We start from the raw sequence: 26,437 nt of genomic DNA, 5'->3' as shown, positions 1-26,437 counted from the left end.
TATGAGAATGAAGTGAAGCAATGTCAAAACACTTTCTCATGTGGCAAAACGACAAAATTAATGTTAACAAAAATACACAATGTAGCAAAGCTGATGAAGAAGTTGTCGCTACACAAATAACATTTACTAGAATCTCAAACAAGAGTTGGAGCACAAAATTCTTCACTCCCTTGAGGGGTTAATGCTTAGCAAATGACAGGGTCAACATAACACAAAGATGCACAAGTTTTTGTTTTGTTTTGTTTTGTTTTGTTTTTGCTAAAAATGACAAGAGAAAAAAAAAGAACGACTAGGATATTACTTGCATCGCCTTATAACTTTTTCACTTGAAAATCTTTAATGCAATAAAGAAAAGTCATTGAATTGCCTCAATTACTGTTTCATGAGACATCAGTCTTTTCTGTTACTACCAAAATTAATGTAGCAGCATATCTGTTCTATCAAAAACCACGACAGGAAACAAGAATAACAACTTTAAGGATTCAGAGGTTAAATGTATGACTTGAAAAGAGGAAACAAAGAGTTTGATTTTTCATAACCTGGAAGAGCCTATTTTGATACTACACTGTACTACCATAATAATTGTTGAATATGACAATGAAAAAAAAAATCTTGTTAACTAGAGGAGACAGATTGCAATGCTTTATTTTGAGTGAAAAGTGACAAATGTAGAAACAAAAGACAGTAAAATCAAAGTTATTCTCAGCACAAAACATTTTAAAAGTTGGAGTAGAAAGCATTTTTTTTCTTAAACTTCCCTGAATTGCCGCTGGCATTCACTGCATTGTGAAGATGAGAAAACGTTCGTGTGCATCTAATTTTTGCAAAGCTTCACAAAAATCACAAAATTTGCAAAAGTTTCATATGTATGGAAATTTCCAGATACACAAATCAACATTAGAAAATCTCAGATATCTTTGATATTCTTAAATAAAATTCAATACTGTGGAAATTCTGTTTTGCATCAAATAACTTAGCAAACAAGTAATTTCCACCTACATTGACTGAAACTGCAGTGTTTATAATTGATGCAACACAAACAGCTCAAGTGTAACATAACTTATTCATAAACAACTTTAACACAAGAAAGACATTTGTTTGAAACAAAATGAACATAAAATTCTTTATAGAAATGAACATGATACTTACAGCTGACACAATTTCACTTAAACAAAAAATCAGGTAGAATACATTTCTACAATATTACGACCTTTGATACACAACAAAATTGCAACATTAGAAATTCAAATGCATTTTTTATCTAATTTGTCTGCTGTTAGCAAATGATAAAATTCAAAATGGTTCAAAATTTTGTGTAGGTTGACTGCACGAAAATAGCAATCTGACATGGAAAGGATATCAAATAGTATAGATGATTTGTGAATGTAGAACATGTGTATCAGGATGTAAAGATGTAATGAAATGATGAAGTTTTTAATAAGCCTCAGGATACCAACACAGTAACACTACACTAACTTTTGGTGATTTTCTGTAAAAAGGGAAAGCACAAGAAGGACATGTGAAATAAAAGGATTATACATTGTACATGCCTCTTTGCAATCAGCTGGCCAGGTGCAGGCAAATGATTGATTGAGTTCAGAACACATCCCCTGCAGCAATTTCAACCTGTGCCATGACATGTTTTCGCTATCACTTTCAGTGATCTTTCATCCCCACCACTGGGTCTCAGACTGCGACTTGTGGCAAGGTGATCGATACAGGTCTATCACTCAGGTGCTTCATATGGAACTGTAACATTCAATATGTTACAAGCCCAATTTTCGAAGGTAACAAGTGTACTTCAAGAATTTCATCTATGTTCTCATCTTTTCACGATACCCAATAGAATCTCATAAACTCGCTGCTCCTAGCAGGCTATTAAGTACTGATATATGATTACCCTTTGGCACATGAAGACCATTCACTCTACTGACAAGACGGGCCTTTCTAGATCCTGGTATGCGTGACCTTCGTGGATGCGGTCGTTGCCATGGTGACCCCTCAAGGTGTCATGCTCTGAACTGACCGTCCCATTGATGATGGCTCTATCAATAAACTCCAGAGTGCAGGGAGTGGTCTGGCCGAGGCAGGGAGGTCTCTCCAGCTCAAACAGCAACACATGGTTTGTGGCGGGACTCACTTGGAGCAAGTTTGCGGGGACAAAGAGGGTGACTTGCGGGCCAGCTCGGGGCCAATAGCGGCCTAAATTGAAGTTGTTGATGAAAGCTTGGCCCTGATCGTATTTAGTTATAAATGCACAAGACAGAAAGGAGAGTTAATACCATTGTATTTGATCATATTCGTTTAGAACAAGTATGGTGCAGATTTTGCAAAAGGATGGGTATCTTGTAGATACCGAAACAGCCAATGTGTTTAACACAGAAGGGTACATCATGCAACATGCACATCTAGCTGTCATTTTGCAGTAGGGTCCAAAGATGCATGTGAGGAAGTTAAATTAAAACTTTGACCCTGAGTTACCCACAAATTAAAGGTAAAGCCATGGCAAGGCAATGATTATGATGCAGACATTCCATTTTGTAGTTTTGCAATATTGTTTCACCATTGAAATATTTAACATCGAAATAGAGTAAAAGCCAACATTCTTACATACATTTTACCAAAAGGTAGACCAGATATTGGAGGGTGTGAAACTGGGAACCACACAGATGTCTTGGAAACCATTCAAAGCTAGAAATTCAGACAATGTATTAAACTTCACATGTGTTTCTCAGTATACCGATCTGTCATTATCTATCTATCTATCTATCTATCTATCTATCTATCTATCTATCTATTTATCTATCTATTTATCTATCTATGTATCTATGTATGTATGTATCTATCTATCAGTCTATCTATCTATCTGTCTATCTATCTTTCGATCCATCCAATAGAGATATAAAAAATAAAATACATATATAGCTATGCAGACAAAATGTACCATCCCGCATACAGACGTTGTTAATGCCAATCTTACCTTCGTCCACCCACTGGACTTCATGAATGTGTCCATTGGTGGTGACGTCACGTTGGGAAAGGCCCCGACATAAAACGATGGGACAAAGGTGTTATTGTCACTACCATGCAGCATCCTTTCCTGCACCAGATTTCCTGACTTGTGGTGTATTCGGTCGTTTATGCTAACAAGCTTGGGCAGCACATTGTCCAGGTCAAGGGAGTAGATCTTCCACGATTTCAGGATTTCGCCGTCGAGGGTGACATTACCCACAATGCCCTGCGAAGGAGCACACATGGAGATACATGGATACATATAGATAAAGGACTTCAAAATTTTATGACTTTCTCTCTCTCTCTCTCTCTCTGTGACCTCAACTCGATTTCTATTTGACAACTGGAGCATGGGAGAAACTCTACCAAATTTGATATTCAACCCGTTAAGGACAAGTCCCAAGTATTACTCAGGCAAGCATCTGTGGGACAAGCGTGTTGTAGCAAAATCAAACTGTCCTCAACAAGTTAATAGAGCACTGTTCACTTCAATAAAAAGACATCATTGCTGCCTATGATTTCAACAGACATCTTTTTTTTTCTTTCTTTTTTTCACCTCACAATGAAACAGTATGACCAAAACTTTCACAAAACAGAGGGCAGGAGTTTTACATGACTATGTATGTCTTGTACATACTGAGTTTGCATGAACATGGTTTTTATAAGTTCTTTTTTTCTTTTTTTTTAATACATGTATTCCTACCTTCGGGTCATTCAATCCTGAGCCATAGTTGATGTGTCCCTGGTTCTCTACAAGAATGTCAAGGGTCATGCCAGTACTTCCTGTGATTGTGATCCTTGTGCAGTTCACTCTGTTCAACGTCCCAAGCCATGTCTGCAATAAAACAAGTCAATACACAGAATGGACATATGGTGTCAGCATCATGGAAACTGCTGATATATATACACACACAAAGATATATAGATAATCACACAAAGATATACAGATGCTTATGCAAATGTTTTCCTAGGGAAGTGTAAGTATGAAAGTAATATATTTGAAGCAGATATGGAAATGAAATGAAATGAAATGAAATGAAATGGAACAGAATGGAATGGGATGGAATGGAATGGAATGGAATGGAATTGGAACGGGACGGAATGGAATGGGATGGAATGGAATGGAATGGAATGGAATGGAATGGAATGGAATGGAATGGAATGGGATGGAATGAAATGAAATGGAATGGAATGGAATGGGATGGAATGAAATCAAATGAAATGAAATAAAATGAAGCAGGTGCGTGCGTCCGCGTTGGAGATGTATAACAGTTTGTGTAACATGCACAAGTAAATCAACATTGTCAAGTACTTGCCAGATGTGCATTATTGCACATATGAAGACAAAGAAGAAGACAAATGGAAGAAGAAAACAGAGAAGTACAAGAGCATGACGCAAAAACATGAACAGGAGAAAGAAGACAAAGTAAAAGAAAAAGGAGAATACCTAAGGTACACTGTAGAAGAGCAAGAGTAGGAGAATGGGAAAAAAATACAAAGGGAATGAACAGACAACGATAGAGGAAAGCAAAAAGACCAGAACGAAAAAGGCAAGAAAAGGAAACTAAAAGGGGGGAGAAAAAGGTCACTTACCCCATTCACCATTACATAACCCCTGTCTCTGATGCCTTCGATTGACAGGTTCGTTGGGTTGTTGTAGTCCTGCTGGAGCTGAGTCCGGTACAGCATGAAGCCTTGGTACTGGGAGTGATAAGATTTGAGATACACGGTAACTGAGTACAGGTGTTTAGCCAAGTGTGAGAATTGAATTCTTGACCCTTGGCAATTCATGGTCACTCTCGAGTACAAATGATTAGCTACATGTGAGAATTCAGTTCTCAGTCGTTGACATTTCACGGAACATTTTGCTGTTATTAAAAAAGAAAAAGGTGCTGATTCTTTAACAGAATGTTTTAAGGCAGTTACACATACACTGCAAAGCCAGATATGTTCACTTATGATTCTGTGCATACGAAAGAAACCTACAGTGTAGTCTTGAAAAATGAACGGTAGTAATTTTACAAAGGGTTTTTTCTCTCTCTATTCAGCTATGTACCGTATGTCAAAGAAAGAAAAATTACAACAGGACCCTCCACAATGATAACTTTAAAAATTGTGAATCGATCCAAATACAATTTTAGGGTACAAAACTATAACTAAAGGCCCACATCTTACAGAAAACCCTATCCGATTTGCTTCAGTGCTGAAAGAGAAATGAGGAATTTTGTAGAACATGTCAGGAATCTCTTCCCTCCAAGTTCTGTCTATTGTGCTCACACACAAGAGCATCCAAGTGCTAAACCTTGGAAGAATCAAACTCATGACATGCTTTACAACAATCCACATTTCTCTATGACCGCTTAACCAAATTGAATGGGGTTTTCTGCAAACTAGAGCTAAGATGTTATATTTTAAGACCCTGAAGTACATGGAGCATTTAGACAGTTCAATCATAATGGGTGTTATCAATGCGAAAATCTGATCGTAATTTTTTGGGGGACATACTGTACAGTAGGTTTGCATGAATCGCTATATATCATAATAGACCAAATGAGAAGGAACCAGCTTTGGATTTTTCGTCTACTTTGTACCAGCCAGTTTTACTACTTAACTGAGTCAAAGCCAGTTTGTGGTAGTGATCCACAATGAACTCTGAACCCTTACTGCAATGCCTCCACCTCCTTTTCTTTCTCTTTGGTCTGATGAATGAGCCTCCAGAAAGACATACAATACAGGTGGACCCCCTTTGTAACGAAATCCTCAGGACCAGCAGTTTTCTCTTAGTATATCACAATTTCATTATAGCCGAACAGCAAAGCATATGAAGGGTTTGTTTGCAAAAACCGATAAGTCCATTTTTGAAGATTTTAAAGTACGATCTCTGTCATAAAGTACAAAATAATACCTTTTAAATGATATATTGGTCGTTACATATAAAGGTATATTTTTGAAGTTATGGTAAAAAGAAGCAAAAATTTTCTTATTACAGTGTATTCTCTTTATTTTTCTTGACCTTTAATCGCAAATATCTCCATTTGGCAAATATGGACTTATCGGTTTTTGCAAACAAACTCTTCATATTTAGATGATAACTTTGGAACCTGGATTTCGTAATACTACATCGCAAAAAGAATTTTGTGGTAGCGTGCTTGTTATAATGGGAGTACACTGTATGGACTAAGAGGGAAACATTTTTGTTGAGCATATACGTTCATAAACAAATATTTTTGACTTTCACCCTAAAAAGGTCAGGGGGTTGAATCAACCCCCCCTCGACATTTTTCGCGACTACTCCGCCGCGCGAAATTTTTTGACCGCGCCGTTTGCTGACTTTTTACTTTCAGGTCTCGCGCATCTTTTGACACCATTTTCGCGAAAATCCCGCATACTGTTACGACGCTGCATAATGTTTTATACATGCCTGTCAGACCGAAAATGGCTCAAAAATGTGATTTTGTGTAAAAAGTCTATGCAAATGGAGTTTTCTCTTCTTATTCATAAAGATATGATTATTTTCACTTTCATAGGCTGAAACTAATTATTTTTAGCATAATTATGCTTGAAATAGGTTCTGTCATAAATTTTGCAGAATAAGATTGATAAAACAAAAGGTCGAAAAAATAAAGAAATACATAAGAAATTCATAAAACAATAGATAAGAGGGGGGGGGGGGGTTTGAATCAACTCCTCCCCGGCCACAGAACACCCAAAAAAACCCGGCCTGGTTAGGGTTAAGAAAATAAGCCCTGCACCCCCCCCCCCCCCCCCCCCCCCCCCCAAAGAAAAGAAATAGAAAAGTGCCCTCACTTGTTGCATCTCCTCCATGGTGATAGGGTAGTCAGTCGAGATGGGTCCGTATGGACACAACTGGTCTAAAACATCAAAAATGGTTGCAGTAAACTGCATGTCAATCGTCCCGTAGGCGTACTTCTTTGTAGGCGGTGGTATGGGTCCAACCGGTATGGGGCTGTACTGCAATGTAAACAGACATCAACAGAGTAAAATTTGAGGTGTTCCTACAACTTTGGCTTTATCGATGTATGTGAAATATGTGTGTGCTTTGACAAATTCTACCTTTTTTTTGTCTTCATTTTATCACAGACATTAGAATGACATTAAAAGGATTGTACAGTATTGGTGGAGATGAGAATTGGGCTTTTAACTTTTTTGCGAGATACCAAGAAAACACTTATGATATAGTACAGAGCATACCATTTTAAGAGGAATTCAAAGTTTATTTGATGAAAATCGGGTTTGGAATGACTGAAACATCCAAAAACAAAGAAAAACAAAGCAATCGTTATAAAGTGTGGGTCCCACACTTTATTGGAATCGCTTTTTGTTGGATATCTCAGCCATTTCAAAACCAATTTTCATCAAATAAACGTTGAATTTCTCATAGAATTACATGCTCTTTCATATTTCATAAGAGGTTTCTCATTATCTCGCCAAAAAAATGTTAGAAACCTGACATTAGGTCTCAACGAAGACTGTACGACCCCTTTAAATTGTTAAATAAAAAAACTTATGAGTTTCAGATGCAAAAGTCACATTCACACCTGTGCAAGGAAATAGAATATGTTTCAAAGAAGACAAAAAAAAAAAATACCATGGGATCGATCACAAACAGATACGAGCTTCTTTCATTGAAAGTAATAAAAGCTGTATAAAACTGAATTTATTTTTATTTTTCAATTTGTAAAAGAGGTAGAAGTCCACCTTATTTCTAGTTACACCATAACGCAAAAAGCTTAGAGCAATATCTTCGCAAAATAGAAATAAAAGGATCATTATCAAATATACACATGTAACTGGGCCTCAAAAACTTTGTAGGAGCGAAAGTGGGCTGCAGGTCAAAAAAGGTTGAGAAGTGCAGGCTAGGAGCATAACTGAACTTTAGCTAATCAGTGGCTATCAGTGTAATAGCATGTTGCATTTGTACTTTCATTCAAATTCACAACACACCAGCTCATAGTGTTTACACGAGAGATGTTACACGGTGTAAAGAATGATACACAGAGTAGCATCCTACCTTACTGATGACCTGTCTGATGGCCATGTATTTCTCTGTGGGGTCACCTGCCTCTGTCAGCGGGGCATCGTAGTCATAGCTAGTGGGCTGGGGCCGGAAGGACGGATAGTTAGCGCCGTTCCAAAAGCCGAAGTTGGTGCCACCTTCAAACATATACCTGTACGAAAAGCAGCAGAATCATACAAGCAAGTGACTGCATTTACATCGCAGATTACCCAGCAAATGGTCATACTCTCAAAAGTCATAGAAATTATATGCATCAATCACAAACAAAAGTGTCCAGCAAAGCTTTGTATTGATACACGAGTAGAATCTTCTCACTAGTCAGCAGTTACTATCTGCCATGACTGCTGTGCTCTTTATGATTCCATGGCACCACATATTATGTCTTGTGTCGTTCCAACCACTTACGCCACACTAAGTCCCTCCCACTTTGTAATGTCTGTAGTATAAAAGCCACGATATGGTAGGTATGTTGTTCTTTCTTTTGAGGGTTTCCTCTCTATCAAGTTGATCGACATCTAATTTGATATCAGAAAATAAAGTACATGAGCTAGGGTTATGTAATGCACTTGAATACACATGTATCGAAGTATACAATATACAGTTGTACTCATATGAGTTAAGAAGTGTCAGTCAAGTAATCAGACAATTTGCAGATTTTACCCAAATAAAACTACACACATCATCTTTTCCTCTCTCACACTGATCATGACTAGTAGAAATTAGAGCTAATAAGCCAATTTTTAGATAATCAAAATGAAATATATCGTTCTTCCATCATTCACAGCACAGTCCCCTCTAGTCATTGGTTATAATAATAAGTACTGACATGTTAACACTGGCTCCAAGCTTCAGGAGAGCGTCCAGTGACTTGGCCACTGCAGATGATGAGACTGTCTGGTGTTTGCCTTCCCAGTGGTCAAGCCAGCCAGTGTAATACTCTGAATTGACCTTGAAAAGCAGCAGGGTGTAAGACAACAAACTGTCAATACACAACATTACAATTTTACTGCAACAAAATTATAGATCAGAATCATATTGAAGACACACAACAAATATATTGTGCTAGTAATTGAATATAAACCACACAAGTGAAAACAGTCTGGATGCGAGGAAAATTTATTACCTCTATTAAAGGGAGGCAGTCCTGAGATTTTCACTGTACTGATAACTAACAAAAGTAAAAAATATAACCTTTCACCAGTTTATACGCGAGGAAATTAAAAACTGTCTCCGTTTCCGATTTTTGAAAAATAATTCCTGCAAGCGATCGTGTAAGAGCCTGCAAAAAGATGCTATGTCATTGATGCCCTACTCTCAAGTTGACAGCCGTGCCTGTAAAAAACAACTTAAGTGTTCAAATGATCAGTTGTAATTTTATCATAAAATGTGAAAATATGTGATTTTATTATTTTAAATTTATAGACATTTTAGAATCAAATATAACATGTACTTGATATAAAATAGGCACGGTCCTTTTCTAGCTTCTGTCCGTGTTGCATACTACTTTGCGTACAAACCACTCTCGCGCGCGAATTCTTACCATACTAATGTACACAGTAGTCCGTCTAACGTTACCTACAAATTGTACGTGTACGCATAAGGAGCAGAACACAGCTGGGAAGAGTTGTGCCTCGGTGACGTCGGGCTCTCCGCCAAGACTCGCTCATTAGCATATTCATCATGCAGATTCGCACTTTTTCGACAAAAATTTACGAGCTTATTTGGTGATTTGAAAGTTTGTTTTTGGTGAAAGTAGTTCATTGGAGGTACCAACAACAACATATTTTTTAAAAATTTGTGAGGACTGCCTCACTTTAAGGAAGGAGGAGGTTAAGTTGTCATTGGCGTTGGTTTGTCTGTCTGCAAAATAACTCAAGAAAGTTGGTAACGGATTTGAATGAACCTTGCGTGAAAAGTTGATCATGACAAAAGGAACAGATGATTAAATTTTGGTAGCGCTCCAGGGATTTTCATGGATTTGAAGGATTTTGTATGTTTTTGCAGATAGGGTCAACTTGACAGGTCAAGCTGCGCATATTTGAGGTTTGCATACAACGATGTGCTCTTTTAATAGCGCGTGCTCTACTTGTAGAAGGCACCATGCAGCTGCAAGCTGATGATGTGAACAAAGGCTTCTATAATGGGAAACTGGACGATTTTCATGATGAGTGCATGATACACCATAGGTGGGAATTAGCTGCTTGGCGGAGGTCTGCACTTTCAGAGTGCTTTTCTAGTTTACTTTGTCTGATGGACTGGTTTTGCTACAACACGCATTTCCCATAGACACCGGCCAAACTATACTCGGGACTTGCCCTCAACAGGATAATCTTTTTTTTCTCCTTACTCATGTTATCACTCTGAAAAAACTTCTTCCTTCAGGGAGAAAGGTACTTGACCAATCTTTGTCTTTTGTGTTTTCCTTCTCAAAATTACAGTTATGTAAACTGAACTGTTCAAACTAGATATATTCATTTCGGCAGTACTGATCACAAGATTGTTATAGCTTTGTGAGACTTTGTACACATCGACTGTTGCCAAAAAAACGAAAAAAAAACACCAACAACAAAACAACAACAAAAATGTTATCATGCAGGTTTACTCCTTGTGTTGAGCATTAAATAAATTTAGAATGTCAGAGTGTGATATATGCACAAATACTGTACAATCAAAATTCAAGATGTACGGGAATACTAAATTAAAACACCTACTCCTTGAAGTACTTGAAATACACTTTAATTTCTACTTACCAAAGGACCCTTTGGCTCAAATTTTCTCATTTCTTTGAAAGCTGAAGATGCATTTGTGCCTAACAAGAAAAAAATAAAGAGATTTAAAAAAATGGTTACATGCTCTCTGGTTTCTTAGAGAATGCATGATAATATAAATTTGTATGAAAACTAAGCAAAATGAATTCAAACAGACTGTATGACACTGTATGACAGCTTTGTACCACAAAACCCAAATTATCCAAATGTATCGCTTACATCATGACGTATGTGACAGTGATGGCAATGACTTTTAATGACTGCACTAAAACTGTCATTAGTGTCAAGCATTTTTATCTGTTTTCAGTAATCAATCGAAATTTGACCGAATTGTAAAGTAAGCAAACCCACTCAGGAGTAGCAATGTGTATTAGTCCAATATGAAGGTCATGGTGGCATAACAGGAATTCTTTTTTTTTTTTTTGGGGGGGGGGGGGATTAGGTAATCGCTATTCATTGACGATTTGTCTGTAATCTGTTCATCTGCAAAGAAAGCATTCCTGTGTGTGTGCCAACTGGCAAACAAGGCAGAGAAATATCATACACATACACAGTGTTAGCCATAATACAGAAACAACACTTGTGTTTATGAGCATCAACAGACAACAAGGCTATTTTTACCTCACTTGTTTCATTAATGTTAATAATCCACAGGGAAAGCGCATTTGAACATTTACATTTATGGAAAATGTGCAATATAAATGTATTATTATTATTTTTATTATTATTATAGTCAACATTATCAGTATTATTATTTTCATTATTATCATCATCATTATCATTATTATTATTATTATTATTATTACTATTAGTAGCAGTAGTATCGTTATTATCATTATTACTATTTTTATCATTATCATCTTTATTATCTTCATTATTATTATCATTGTTACCTGCGCCAAAGTCTATGGTGGCATACATGTCCTGTAGCGTGCCGCACTGCAGCATGTGATCGCCCGGTCCGTCGGTGGTGAAGAGGAGAGCACTGTCACCAAGGTTGGTGCGGAAGAGGTGGTAGAGCATGCGCTGGTACTCGTGGTCGCAAGTCTCGTAGCTGCCATACTCATTCTCCACCTGGACAGAGAACAGACGGGTGGAGTTTCTTTAGAATTATCATTGCCATGAAAAAGCAGAGAAAATACATGGAAGCTGCATGAATCAGGAGCTGTGGAAACATGGCGGCAGCTCCCACCCCCAACTTCTGTGGCTCTAAATTATAGAAGAATGAAAAAAAATACACCCCCCCCCAAAAAAAAAAAAATAAATAAAAAATAAAAATAAATAAATAAAATAAATAAATAGACAAAAAATAAAAAAATAATAAAAAAATAAATAAGTAAAAAATATATAAAAATATAAAAATAAAAACAAATAAAAAAAGCTACCCTTCCCACGAATACCCAAGCAGGAGTTCCTTGAATGGGTGAGGGTGACCCCCTATTGGCCCCACACCCCAGCTCCCCCCCTCCCCCACAACAATAAAAAAGTTAACTCATGTGGCATCATAATTATTTTCTTTATTATCTTTTATATTTGATCTAAAAGTGACAAGATTTAGCCAAGATTAACCCACATCCTACAAATATTTGCTGCTCCTATGGGTAAAACATTAATCCTCATCAATATTCAGCAGTGGTCACTGATCTTCCCATTTTGAGAGCTTGCCTCATCACACTGGGCCTGATAACTCCATTACTTGCTTTCTCTACAGCCCCACATAGTAGTAAAAATGGTAATGGACAGAAAAGAAAAGCAAGAAAAGAGATTTTGGAGGATAAAAATCCTTTTAAAATATATACACACCTGCACCATAATGATAGGGCCTCCATTCGCATACAGGTACGGCACCAACTTTGGTAGGAGGTAATTCATCCAAACGGTGACTTGCGACATGTACACTGCAAGTTTCATATATGAAATATTATCAACAAGTCTTACATGTTTACTCTATTCATGACATTATAAAAAATGGTTGCTCTTCACATGCAGAGAGCAAGCTAGAGGTGACAGTCACAGCCATGACTCAGAAATGCACACTGGATTCAACTCATCATCACATTTTGGTTAGTGGGGAATAGTTAAAAGTTGAATGCGTATTCACTATCAGTCTACTAGCATATATACACAGATTTGAATACATTAGTATTAAAATCAGTCCACATTTAATAGTTAAGTTGATTGGGCATTCACTATCAGTCTACTAGCATAGATATACACAGATTTGAATATTTTAGTATTAAAATTGGGTATTCACTATCAGCCTACTAGCATAGATATACACAGATTTGAATACATTTCAATTAGTAAATCAGTCCACATTCAATACTTAAGTCGAATGGATATTTACTATTAGTCTATTAGCATAGGTATATCGGTACACAAATTTGAATACATACGTTAATCGGTCTACATCTATCGATGCGACTATTTTGATGACGTGTTTGATATCAAGTAAAAGATCACACTATCAGTCTACTAGTAGATATACATGGATTTGAATACAATAGTAAATCAGTCCACAGTGTAGATAAAAAAGTTTGATGATAATTTTGATATATATAAGTCAAAGATCACCGAATATCATATTCATTATTGATCACACCGTAGAAAAGTCTAAGTCTGTACTCATTTCAGATTCTTGAAATGGCAATGGTGAAAAAAAAAACTAAAAAATGCTTCTTTACAAGAAAATATTGACAATCATATTCAAATATATGTGTAAATGTCCACTCACAATCATTTGATGAGCGTAAGACAATGTCTGGTATTTTCAGAAGCCAAGCGGGAAGACCACCCTGGGATGGAAAAAAAAGAAGGATGAAGAGAAAACTTGTGAGCTGGAGTGTGGGATCCAGAATCGGCTGGCATGGCCTCTGGTATTTGATACATACACTTACTGCATGTATGTATATGTAAATGGTAATTGCAAGTACACTGTAGGGGCCTCTTGGTAACTATCTCTATAATTGTAATGATAACTGTATAGCCTACCAAGTCCCACTCTCCACATATGTATGGTCCAGCCCTGAGAATGACCGCCAGGCCAGTGTCGTTGACCATCTTCAAGAAGGCGAAGAGATCATGGTCCCCGGTAAAATTGTACTCCCCTGGGGAGGGCTCATGGTAGTTCCACATGACGTACCTAGTACACACACATCCACACACAAAAGGAGAACAGAGATGGATATCAAATATGAACTGAAAATTGTAAGAATGTTTGTAGCTGCCTGTTAAATCGTGTTACTTGTTTTATGTATCATAATTATATTGAAAAAGTGGAAATTTTTCATTGGTGAAATTTTTGCGCATTTCGCCCAGCCAGAAAGTAGTGTGAAAATAAAAGCATACAAACATTTTTCCTTTGCCATATGTTCCAGTGCTTACCGTCTTGATTCCATGGAATTAAAAACATGCGTATCTCTTCTTACCGGGCCGAGCGAACAGTGTCCACTATCGCACTCTCTGAACAGAACACCCATTTTGCAGAATTTTTAAGATCAACTTTAGCCAGCAAAGTTAATGCTGAAGACAAGCATATGTAATTTTAATGTATCTTTGGTTTGCTTTCTTACGTTTGCAAAGTATTGAGACCTGCCATCTTCATTTTGTCAAGTCGGTCTTGCCAGTAAAACGCTGGAACCCGGCTGTAGTGAAAGCTCCCCGAAATATAGCGAAATGGTTGTCCATCTTTCAGAAATGTGTTGGTGTCATAGTCAATGGAGAAAGATCGCCCATCTGGTGAGGCCTGCAAGAAAAACAAACAAGCACACAAACAAATGACATACAAACAAACAGGAAAGACTTAGAGTAGTAATTTATAGAATAAGTAGTAAATAAATAGTACTGGTAGTAGTAGGAGTAGTAGTAGCAGTAGTAGTAAATAAATAGTACTGGTAGTAGTAGTAGTAGTAGTAGTAGTAGTAGGAGTAGTAGTAGTAGAAGAAGCTCAGAAGAAGAAGTAGGAGGAATTAGAAGTATTACAACACTTGCGGTAGATTACTAACATTAGAGTAAAATAGATTTACCCTGTTTGCCGTAGGCTTTGTACAGGGTGCCTATTTTGTGGCAGGGGCCATTTCACTCATTAACTCTTCATGTGCCATGGTGGAAACCCCCTTTGTGCCACATCATTCTGAGACACTACCTGTTTCATGCTTTGAGATAACATTCTGTTTTTCAAGTCTATGTAACTTCTATAGATTTCTGTTCAGCTGGGCAAATAGTGAGTAAAGTTGTAGAGAAAAATGCCAAGCTTTGCTATGATGTATCATTGTATGACAACTCGGTAATCACGTAGAAATGCACACCTACCGGTTTCTTCGCCGTATGTCGATTAAATGTTGCGCACCTGTTGGAGGTGCTCATATGAACTATGTGAGAGTATTTTCGTGGAATTTGAAAAGTCGAAAAGACAAAATAAAGAGAGAAATCGGAGTTTGGAATTATGTCGCTCGTGAACTGGGCAAAATCGTGAAATCGGCCCCAGTCACCGCAGTATGCGTGCACCCGTGCGTTAGCAAGCAAGGTTAGGTTGTGGTTAGGGTTTAGGGTTAGGTTAGGGTTGTATTTAGGATTAAATTGGCCATCAAATTAGTCGAGGGACATTAGGGAGTCCCTCAGAGACTAAAAAGTTGAAGACCAAAGAAAAAAAAGGGAGGACGAAAGATGCTATGCTGTGCAGCCTGTGGAAATCAGCCCCGCCGCTGTGTATCAATCTCGCGAAAACGCCGTTTGTTGAGGCCGCATTCACAAGTATTTTACTGTGGAAGAAAGCCCCTCCGCCGTGCTAATGTACCGATTTCACGAGTATGCCATGAACTGCGCATGGGGCCTGGGCACGATCGCTGCACTTTTCAGTTGGAATCCGGAATTTTGTACTTCCTTCCTTAATTGACTTTCAAATTCCATGAAACAGTGGTACCGAAACCGTCTGATAAAGTCCATCTTAGCATGTCTGATAGCCATAAGAAATTTCATGGACAAATCATTAAGGGAATGGAAGGTATCCATGGGTGTGCATTTCTACATGATTGATTACCAACAACTCTATGATTGTTTTTCTTCCACATGACCAGTAGCTACATTACTACAAAGGCATGACTTTTGCACACAAAACAGTGACAGAAACTTGCACCTCTCAAATCCAGTACAGTAGAGAACATCTCTTGATAGTCAATCACAACATGAAATGCAAGCTATACGTGAGAGGAACGGAAGTGCGAGAAATACTTTCATTGTACTGCGGCATTTGGCGATTTATCGATCGGATTGGGCGGATTAGTACGTTTGAGCAGAATATGCGAAGTTGGCATGCCGTCGACTGAGTCGGACGTGCGGACATGGCATATAAAGAGTTAATGAAAAGGCCCAATATAGGAAGCGTTTTACTTCCCATAAAATAACACTTGCGATACGCAATATGACTCATCCTATCTTCGCTATGAGTAACTCCTGATCCTGCTACAGTGCTAGTGTTCTACACTCCTACAGTGGGAATTATAAGCAAACATGCACATGATGTTCATTCGCTGATTTTAATATTGATGAATGAAAGTGTCCCTGTCACAATTGAATTAGGCACCGTGCCAAAAACTGGGTATTTCACTCTACACAGTAGAACTAGAATCTAATAGCGGAAACCACACACATACACAGCTGCAGCGCTATAGTATTATTGGAGTGTGCAGCTGTAGTGCTAGCTGCGGGCACGGCAGCGGCTCGATGAGCAGTGATGAGTTCGAGTGAGCATTACTGGATACAGTACACATTATTGAAGGGGTAGGACTACGCGCTCCTCCTTGATCGAAAGAACTACAAATATTCAGGACATTCTTACCTGTTTAACAGCTAGAACAAGTATAAAGATGCAGATAAGTAGTTGCGGAATATGTGATCTTGCTGCACCCATGCTGCCCTTCAGAGTTTAAGTTTAGTATTAAACGTAAGGAGTCGATGCCAGCTGATGTGTTTCGGTGGGTGGGTTCACCATGCAGAGAGCGCATAAATCACATGATGGTTATGCATGTCACGTGATGACAATAACAGTCACCAACGAGTTCACTGCACTGAGATTTGCTTGCTACACCCAAGTCTGTTTCGATAAGCCACTCCCTGGAAGCAAACTTTTTGAAGAACTTGTTCTTGATTTTGGTACTTTGCCCAAAGGAAGGATCAAATTTGGCATAATCGTGATATAGTCCCCACCATAGGCCCCACCGCAGTGCGTGTGCACCCGCGGACTAGGGTTAGGGTATAGGGTTAGGTATAACCGGGGGGCCAAAAGCTAAAAACAGAGGTCGAGTTGCACTCTCTCTACAAACTAAGTAGACCATGCTTATTTTCAAGTTTTTATTGTGACAAACAACATTCCACTGGTCTACCTCAAAAAATTTGTTGCGAAAGCCTCCAAATCCAAGATGGCGTCCAAGATGGCCGCCATATTTACTGAATTTGTTATTTAAATGATAGAATTCGATAGAAACATCAGATTTCAACAAATGTGATGTCATATGAAAGAGAATAAGATTTACTACAAGTTGATACCATTTTTGTGGGTTATTGTGATAATTGGATTGAGATTTTAAGGAAAAAACACTCATTTTTTGATATTTTTCTGAAAAAAGGAAAATCATGAAAATGCTTGATTCAGCATAAATCAGAGAAAGACTGAAGGATTATCTTGAAACGTTTCAAGAATTTAGTTTGACATATAATTAATATTTGGAGAAAATTATGGGTCAGTACCATTTTTGGTTCAGGAGTTATAATGTCTCAAACTTGAAAACTCACTACGTAAAAATGGCCACTTTAGTTGTGACCAAGACCTTGTTGGTCGTAAAAAAGTCTGCGCGCGCCAAGACTACTACACGCACCACTGGCACTGGCGCTTGTGGCAGTGTCAGTAGTGCGTGTAGTAGTCTTAACAAATGCAGACTTTTTCTTTGACAAACAAGGGTTTGTGCCTGCAAACTAACTTTTCATAACCAAGTGGTAGCTCAGGTGATACTGATCGCTACTATTTCAAAGTAGATTGTTCTGAAGCAGATGAGATGAAGCAAAAAAAAAAAAAATTCAAATAGAGGTAGTAGCTTGAAACTTGGCACCAATCTTGTTGTAGATAGTTTAAAGGGGATGGCTAGTAACTGATCAGTGGGAATCAGTGGGAATGCTGGAGGATGATTGTTCCAATCTTTGTGGGGTTCATTTAAGAGTACATTATATATCTATTCTTGTGGGAAAATTATTTGCCTCAGAATGGTCTCATATTCAAGTAATGTGCAGTTTAATGTTTCCAGGTAAGCGTCCCAGGTCAGTGACGGGGCATTAATCTGCACATTACTTGAATATGAGACCATTCTGAAGCAAATAATTTTCACACAACAGTAGATATATGTACTCTTAAATGAATCCCACAAGGATTGGAACAATCATCCCTCAGCATTTCCACTGATTCGCACTGATCGGTTACTAGCCATCCCCTTTAAGACAGAATTTAGATCAACCGCTCAAAAAAAAAAAAAAAATCAAGATGACAGCCATCAAAGTTGACATAGTGTATTGCGCCAAATTAAATGTATTATTTCGTTTTTGATACAAATTTGTCTGTTGTGCTATCCTAAACCGTCTTAAGTTTTTATGGACACATTTTTTAAACCAGTGATATTCTACTCTCCGAAAAAGAAAAAACAAATCGAGTGGAAGTTTTTACTTTTGATGTGAGGAGTGAAAAACAGAAAACGGTGAATTTAGAGTGAAATTGGAGTGACTTTTGAGTGAAAATGTTCATTTTCACTCATTTTAGAGTGACCTTAGGCAGAGCTCCACACTAGGCAAATATCCCACCCTTTTTGGTGGCCCGATCAGGCCACCAAATTCTTCATTTCTGACATTTTGGTGGCCCGACGTGCGTTTTTTGTGGCCCCGGGCCACCGGACCACCGTTAGTGTCGAGCCCTGCCTTAGGGATCACTCGTCACTCTTCGAGTGATCCCCGAGGTCACTCTAAAATGAATGAAAATGAACATTTTCACTCTCGAGTGATCCTGATATCTAATACAGGAAAGCATCTACCAATGGCATAAGTTCAGATCAATTGTGACACTATAACCCACATGAAATCAGCCTAAAAACAATGAAAGAAAAATCTGATAACGGAAAATACAGTTTCAGCATGCTTATTTGTAAATGTGAATATACAGCACGAATAATCAATTTGGACAATTTTATTCGAACAATATACTGAAAAGTAATTTCGCACAACACATTTAAGAGCAAAGTTGAGAAATTGCCGCCATGTTCGATTTTTTTTTTTTTTTTGGGGGGGGGGGGTTCGGATCAGAAGGGCTTTCAAGGACATCTACGGATCAGACATTATTACACATATACCATCATCATTCACGTTTCTACAGCAGCAGAGTAACATACAAGTAAAAAAGCATATCTTTGATACAGAAGCATTTCTTTTTTATTAAAGATTGGGCCTTACCCAAACACTGGAATGAGCTCCACCCCCCCCCCCCCCCCCCAAAAAAAAAGAGACCCTCAATATGGTTTACACCAGTACAATATCGTTCGGATGTATAGAAACATGTAATAGACAGCAATATAAGAAGATTAAAAAAACATATCAAATTATAAGTATAAGTTGAGATAACTTTGACGCAACACACTAAAGGTATTGTTTACCATTGGGAGAGATATCACATTCGATTTATATGTGCAGGTTAGTTGTATTACAAAACCATGAAAAAAAATTATAATAAAGCCTAAAACATACGGAGATATCACCATTTCTTTTCAAGAAACCATAACCATGATAACTGTTGACATAAAAAAACATTCTTATCAGATCTATTTAGTATATCTAACAATATTTAGCATTAATTATACTGATTTAAGTTTGTACATTAATCCCTAACTCACAGTTTAGCACTAGAACTAGTTTGAGGAATTAAGTAAAGCTGGGTTTTTGTTTTACGTGCACTAATGGTAAATAATGCCTTGAACGACAACCTCGATTAATTACCGCCATCTTGAATTTTGTGTGGATACTATTTTTATCGCTAAATATTACACATTGGCAAAATTTGTGCCAAATTTTAAGCTTCTATCTCTTTTTGGAAAATACTTTCTGTTCAATCTTATCTGCCTCAGAACAATCTACTATGATGAAATGCTACAGTAATAGCGACCAGCGTCACCTACCACTTGGCATGAAAAGTTAGTTTGCAGGTACTTGCAAGTCACTAGACCATTACAGTATTACATGTGACCATGTAAACACATTGTAAGCAAAATTTATTATGCATAAATATAATTTTTTCAAGTTTTAGATGTTAACTTGTCAACAGTGTATGATATTGCCTGTAATTCCAGAAATATGAATTATGTCTCAATCTCAGTAAATCTCAATCTCAATCGCAGGTTTCAAAATAATTCTTCAGTTCTTCTTTGATAAATACTAAATCATGCATTTTTACATGTCTTCCTTTTTTCAAAACATTATAAAAAAATATGGATCCCCCCCCCAAAAGAGAAGCAAACAATCCCCCCCCCACCAATTTATCACAATACACAGCTAAAGTGGTATCAACTTTTAGAAAGTTTTACTCTCCTTCATATGACATCAAATTTGTTGCAATCCAATGTCTCTATCAAATTTTATGTTTGAAATGTTAATTTCAATAAAATGGCGGCCCTGTTGGACCGCATCTGTACTTTGCAACAAATCTACTGAGGTGTACTTACGGAACATTGCTTAGTATGCTTAATATTATGTATGGTCTTGTTTATAGAGAGAGTGGAACTCGAAAAGTAAGCACGATCTTGGATTTGACCCTCTGTGACGCCTTTGGGAACAGATGCGTGTAAATAACATATTATGTACAATGGGATTTCAAGTTTGAGACATTATAACTCCTGAACCAAATACAATACTGACCTCTAACTTTCTCCAAATATTGATTATATGGGAAAGATGTTAATTTCTGCATGGTTTTCATAAACATTTTTAGTTTTATTTTTTTTTGAACTTTTTAGAGAAATATTCATGGTGCATTCTAAAAAATGTCTCCATAAAAACCTAAGATGGTTTGAAATGGCATTAAAATGTTGAGAATATATAAAAACCATATGAATAGACAGCAAAACAGACAAAATTGTATCAAAATCGAAATGATACATTTACTTTGGCGCAATACACTATGTCAGCTTTGATGGCCTGCAATCTTGAATTTTTTGATTGATTGATCCAAATTTTGTTTTAAACTTTCTATAGCAAGGTTGTTTCAAGCTTCTACCTCTATTTGAAAGATATTTTTTGCTTCATCTCATCTGCTTCAGAACAATCTACTTTGAAATGATAGCAATCAGCGTCACCTGATCTACCACTTGGTATGAAAAGTTAGTTTGCAGGCACAAACCGGCGTTTGTCAAAGAAAAAGTCTGCGTTTGCCAAGACTACTACACGCACCACTGGCACTGCTACAAGCGCCAGTGCCAGTGGTGCGTGTAGTAGTCTTGGTGCGCGCAGGCTTTTTTTACGACCAACAAGGTCTTGTCACAACTAAAGTGGTCATTTTTACATAGTGAGTTTTCAAGTTTGAGACATTATAACTCCTGAACCGAAAATGGTACTGACCCCTAATTTTCTTCAAATATTAAATATATGTCAAACTAAATTCTTGAAATGTTTCAAGATAATCCTTCAGTCTTTCTCTGATTTATGCTGAATCAAGCATTTTCATGATTTTCCTTTTTTCAGAAAAATATCAAAAAATGAGTGTTTTTTCCTTAAAATCTCAATCCAATCATCACAATAACCCACAAAAATGGTATCAACTTGTAGAAAATTTTATTCTCTTTCATATGACATCAAATTTGTTGAAATCTGATTTTTCAATCAAATTCTATCTTTCAAATAACAAATTCAGTAAATATGGCGGCCATCTTGGACGCCATCTTGGATTTGGAGGCTTTCGCAACAAATTTTTTGAGGTAGACCAGTGGAATGTTGTTTGTTACAGTAAAAACTTGAAAATAAGCATGGTCTACTTAGTTTGTAGAGAGAGTGCAACTCACTCGTTAAGTAAGCGACTTTTTGGGGTTTGGCCCTCCGGTTAGTAGGGTTGTATTTAATACGGACACGCAGCGATGGGGACTATATCACGATTTTTTTGACACAATAGTAAATAACTAGTGTGTAGCAAAGAAAGTTCCTAAATATGTTTACTCAATATAATGATAGAGAACTGTGCTTCAACAAAACAGATTTGTTTTTGGTAAGACCTGTCGTTAAATCCAGACTCAGAAATATGGGATACATCCATGTGAGAAATTTTAAAAGTTCTATTGACACTCGAGTTCGTTCCTTCTATTTCAAGCTATATCATAGAGTAATAGCACTAAATGATTTTTTTTTTTTGCGCAAAATCAAAATTTCAATTTTCAATTTCAATTTATTTTCATATTTCTCGATGAAAAATTACATCAAATATAACAAAATTAAATGAAATACATGACATACATAGAATATTGCAAATATGTAACACATAATAGTGGTCGATCTGTTAAGTTTGGAATCTGTGAATGAATGCTAAAGAAATATGAAGGAACCTACTTAAAAGCGAGCTTGTTGAGCGTAGGTCCCGGTTAAAAACGAGTTTAAGATTGAGAAGGGGAGCACGGGTACAACAATGACAGGAACATAAGAGAAAAACAAAATAAAAAGTACAAATATACAGTTATATAGCAAATTCTTCTCTAGTGCAGGACTCCCCCAATTGCACATTCTGTCAGAGATAGCCAGAAACTGTTATTCACATATTTATTAAATGTCATCACGTAAAAAACGTTTGGGATGAGATAATTAATGTAATAAATCAAAATACCAAGAAAAATTACAACCCCTCCGTTTTTGAAATTTTTTTCGGGTTTAAAGATGATAAATTTATAACTTATGTTTTCCTCATCTTTAAATATTACATTTATTTGTGTAAATTCAGAGGTAACCAACCCTCATTTCAAGGGTTTAAAGTGTCCTTAAAAACATTAAAAGAACTTGAGTATCGCATTGCTAATAAGAATGGAAAACTTGTACTTCATTTCCGTAAATGGAGATTTGACATTGATGTCACAAAGGTATGTTACTGCGGTAAGCACTCTGAATTTAGTATATTGAAGCGATATATTGTTAATGACACTGCCATATGCGCTGATTTGTGGTGCCAGTGACAGTGGGTGTGGACCCCCTTGGGCGTTTGGGGGCATCCGCTTGGTTCCACATATAAAATGGTTTACCCATTTGTTATGTATACATGTTTCTGTATGTGTAATCCGGTGGGTTCTCCTGAGGGCATCCTAAGGGCGACTTGATGCTCTCTGTTATTTCTCTTCAGCTGTTTTTCAAATAATGTACCATTGTATATAAACGTTCTTATTGATTTTATTCTATGCTGCTTTGCTTTGATTTTTTATAATCTGTTGACTTAATTTTTTATTATCTTTTATTATTAGTAGTATTTTTATTATCTCGAATTTTGATGTGATGTATTTGTAATCCTGTTAATTTGATCAATAAAAATTCAATGAAAAAAAAATGTCTGTTTCGATAAGGCAGTAAGAAAATGCATAGGGTTTCCAAGAAATCGCGGGGCTGCGTTAGACGAAATAGAATTCAGAACCGACTTAATTTCAAAGATACATTGCCTTGAAATTACGGGCAACTTTGTCCGTTATGGTCGCGATGTGCAGAAACGATGAGAGATGTTTCTGTCATATATAAATGCTAATGAAAAAAAAAATATAGGCCTATATATATATATATATATATATATATATATGATTGCTCATGAGCCTTTGAGGTCATATCAAACATTAAGACACGACTAGGGCTCCTAGATCCATCTTGTTCCCCTTGCCAGCTAGTATGCCTACGAGCCTATCATAAGATATTATGTTTGAATAAGTTATTTGTCCAATTTTCTGTCGGGTTTTGCTTTCCTTATACAGTACTCTAAGAACTATAGGCCTATCGTGTGATGTAGGGCCTTATATGGGATTTCATAATAACTAATGGGGCGTTGTAAGAGAGTCGATCAGTTGAAATCGATTGCACGTTACCATCTATTGAATTGCAAATCTTGTAATAGTACAATTACAGGTTTCCATTGCGAGAAGCGAGCTTGCAATCAACTTACAAGAGTTCCAGCTGATTTGGGGGAATTTGCAATTATTGATTGCAACTTCCCTGCAACGCCCACTTAGGCTTTGTTTATAGACTGATGATCGAAGGCAAAATGAATGTCTTTTATAAAAATATATTATTTAATTACATTTTCTTTTCTTTCTTTCTTTCTTTCTTTCTTTCTTTTTTTTTGGTGGTTTAGGCTTTAACCCTATTCTCACGGGGGGGGGGGGGGCATTTTGGCCACCCCCCTCGTCGTTTCACGTGATTATTCCGCAATGCGTGATGCTCTCGCCGCGACATTTTATGACTTTTTTTTTTCAAGTATCGCGCAACTTTGAGACCAAATTTGTTGCTCCCGAGCATACCGTTTTGAAGCCACGCCCCTTTGAAAAAAATTTGTCGACCCCAAAATTTCACAAAAACATGATTTTGTGTACAAATCCAATGTAAATTGTGTTTTTGCAATGAATTCATATAGAAATAAATATTTTAACTTTTAATGGCTGATAATGATTTATTTTAGCCTGATTATGCTTTAAAAAGTTTCTGCGACAAATTTTGACAAAAAAACCCAACAAAATAAAAAGTAAAAAACAAAGAAATACACAAGAAATTCAATAAACAATTTAATACATAAGAAATAATTATGAAGCCGATTTTTGCTTCAATATTATTGTTGAGGATATTGGAAAGAATATGTTCACCAAAAATTAGAAGTCTTGGAGCTTTATTTTTTTATTCATGGGCAAAAACGTATTTTTGCATAAATTAGCATAAATTAATCAATATAAAATACATAAATTAACATTTGAAAAATCTAACTATACAGTCTTGTAGATTACATTGGCCTCTACCTTAGTGCAAATTTTCGCGATCCACGACCGAGATCTGAAGGGGGGGGGGGACAAAAAGACCCCCCATGCCCCCCCCCCCCCCCCCCCCCGCTGGTTTCAAGTCCCTCAAAAAACCCGGTGGGATTAGGATTGATTCAGATGGGCTCAAGATGAGCTCATGCAGCGCACCAGTAAAGTCAATGATAGCGTTGACAGCAGACACGCCACGAGAGTTGAATTAAGATGGGGGAGGGGATGGGGGAGCAAGCTTTGCACAATTATTTGTGTATCAAAATTGTCATCTTATAGGCCAACTTGAAATGTTTCGTATAAATAAATAGATTGGATAGACCTAATATCAAACAAGACAATGTAAATCATTTAACTGTATAAAAAATGCAAAAGTGACATTTCTTATTTTGGATTTCTGGTATACTATAAAATGGTATGTAATATTATTCGAAGATATTGTAGTCATGTGTAGTGGGATATCATTCCTAGCTCATTTCATCATCTGTGTGCCATGCGTTCCTTCACTTCTTTGCACGTGCACCGACGTTAGTTATCAAAATATGCAATATTAGACATAATTATCCCGTAATTGATAAATAATTGATTAATGTTTGTGTTTCCTGCATCATAGCTTAACGTGTCCAGTCGGAGTTTCAAAACAATAAATTTAATAAAATCACTTTCACTGATGATGTGATATGCAGGGCTGGCGCACTGTTTTCAAAAGTGTGGGGGCCCACTTCCGGGTTTCATGAGCTAACAAGCAAAAAAAAAAAAAAAAAAAAAAAAAAAAAGGTCCTCAGCTTCCCCCTTAGTGCCTCTTTACGTATTTCCGGGTTGAAAAAAGTGTGGGGGCCCAAAGTGATGACACCCCACGGCTGCGCCGCCGCTGATATGATAATTATTGTCGTGATTTTAGTTGTGCGATGCGATGATTAAATCTCACTGACAAAATCGTATTTCTTGATCAAATGTCTCTGACAAGATATATTCACTCCAAACAGTAATCCCTCCTTTCGATCAATATATTATGGCACACACACACACACACACACACACACACACACTATATATATATATATATATATATGATTTAGCGGATGTAGAAATATTAGTAGAGCATCTCATCAGCAAAGTTTCATGAAAATCGGACAATCCGTTCAAAAGTTATAAATTGTTAAAGTTTCGGTACAGCAATAGCTGGATATAGAGGACTACAATATTTTGTGATGTCAAACATGGACAACGATGTAAATTTTTTCTATACAGCATGATAAAAAGGCGCTCGATTTGCCTCTTTCAGAAGGCAGGTGGTATAACATTGCCCTCAACCATAAAAATGATAAGTTAGAAGGAATTTGTGCTTTCATAAAACATCAACATTTGAGGAATTTTCTTTTATTTCCTCCATACTGCTTTCCTGATGTGACATCAAGAATAGGTTTATTATTGCAGGCATGTGACTATTCACCGATCGCGGTACCAAATTTTAAGATTCATAACTTTTGAACGGATTGTCTGTTTTTTGTTTGTTTGTTTGTTTGTTTGTTTGTTTTGCTTAAGCTTCACTAATTTGTTCTAATCATTTC

General features: G+C 36.9%; 1 protein-coding gene across 1 annotated transcript; it reads right to left on the bottom strand.

Annotated features, from left to right (window-relative positions):
- Positions 1 to 866: 866 nt before the first annotated feature.
- On the bottom strand, positions 867 to 16,791 carry LOC139732709 (beta-galactosidase-like). The gene is made up of 14 exons (XM_071643563.1): positions 16,655 to 16,791; positions 14,391 to 14,563; positions 13,810 to 13,960; positions 13,553 to 13,613; positions 12,622 to 12,716; positions 11,712 to 11,892; positions 10,801 to 10,859; positions 8,877 to 8,998; positions 8,045 to 8,201; positions 6,820 to 6,984; positions 4,606 to 4,713; positions 3,716 to 3,847; positions 2,981 to 3,238; positions 867 to 2,233 (listed from the first exon to the last, which is right to left on the bottom strand). Exons 1-14 carry the CDS (start codon positions 16,724 to 16,726, stop codon positions 1,922 to 1,924), a joined length of 2,046 nt encoding a protein of 681 aa, XP_071499664.1. The 5' UTR covers positions 16,727 to 16,791; the 3' UTR covers positions 867 to 1,921.
- Between the last annotated feature and the right edge of the window lie 9,646 nt (positions 16,792 to 26,437).

Source organism: Diadema antillarum, unplaced genomic scaffold (assembly GCF_040938485.1).
Source record: "Diadema antillarum isolate AM-2024a unplaced genomic scaffold, OU_Dant_1.0 seq00000445_RagTag, whole genome shotgun sequence".
Taxonomy (NCBI): Eukaryota; Metazoa; Echinodermata; class Echinoidea; order Diadematoida; family Diadematidae; genus Diadema; species Diadema antillarum.
The sequence above is the reverse complement of the archived record's forward strand: the minus strand, read 5'-3'. Positions and strand labels throughout refer to the sequence as shown.

Bases quoted from the DNA above. Each gene is read 5' to 3' on its own strand.
- LOC139732709 (XM_071643563.1), bottom strand. From the start codon at position 16,726: ATGGGTGCAGCAAGATCACATATTCCGCAACTACTTATCTGCATCTTT. The intron at 12,717-13,552 runs GTGAGTGGACAT...TGAAACTTGCAG, and splicing joins CTTACGCTCATCAAATGATT to TGTACATGTCGCAAGTCACC. The intron at 8,202-8,876 runs GTCAGTACTTAT...CTTTTCGTACAG, and splicing joins CTTGGAGCCAGTGTTAACAT to GTATATGTTTGAAGGTGGCA.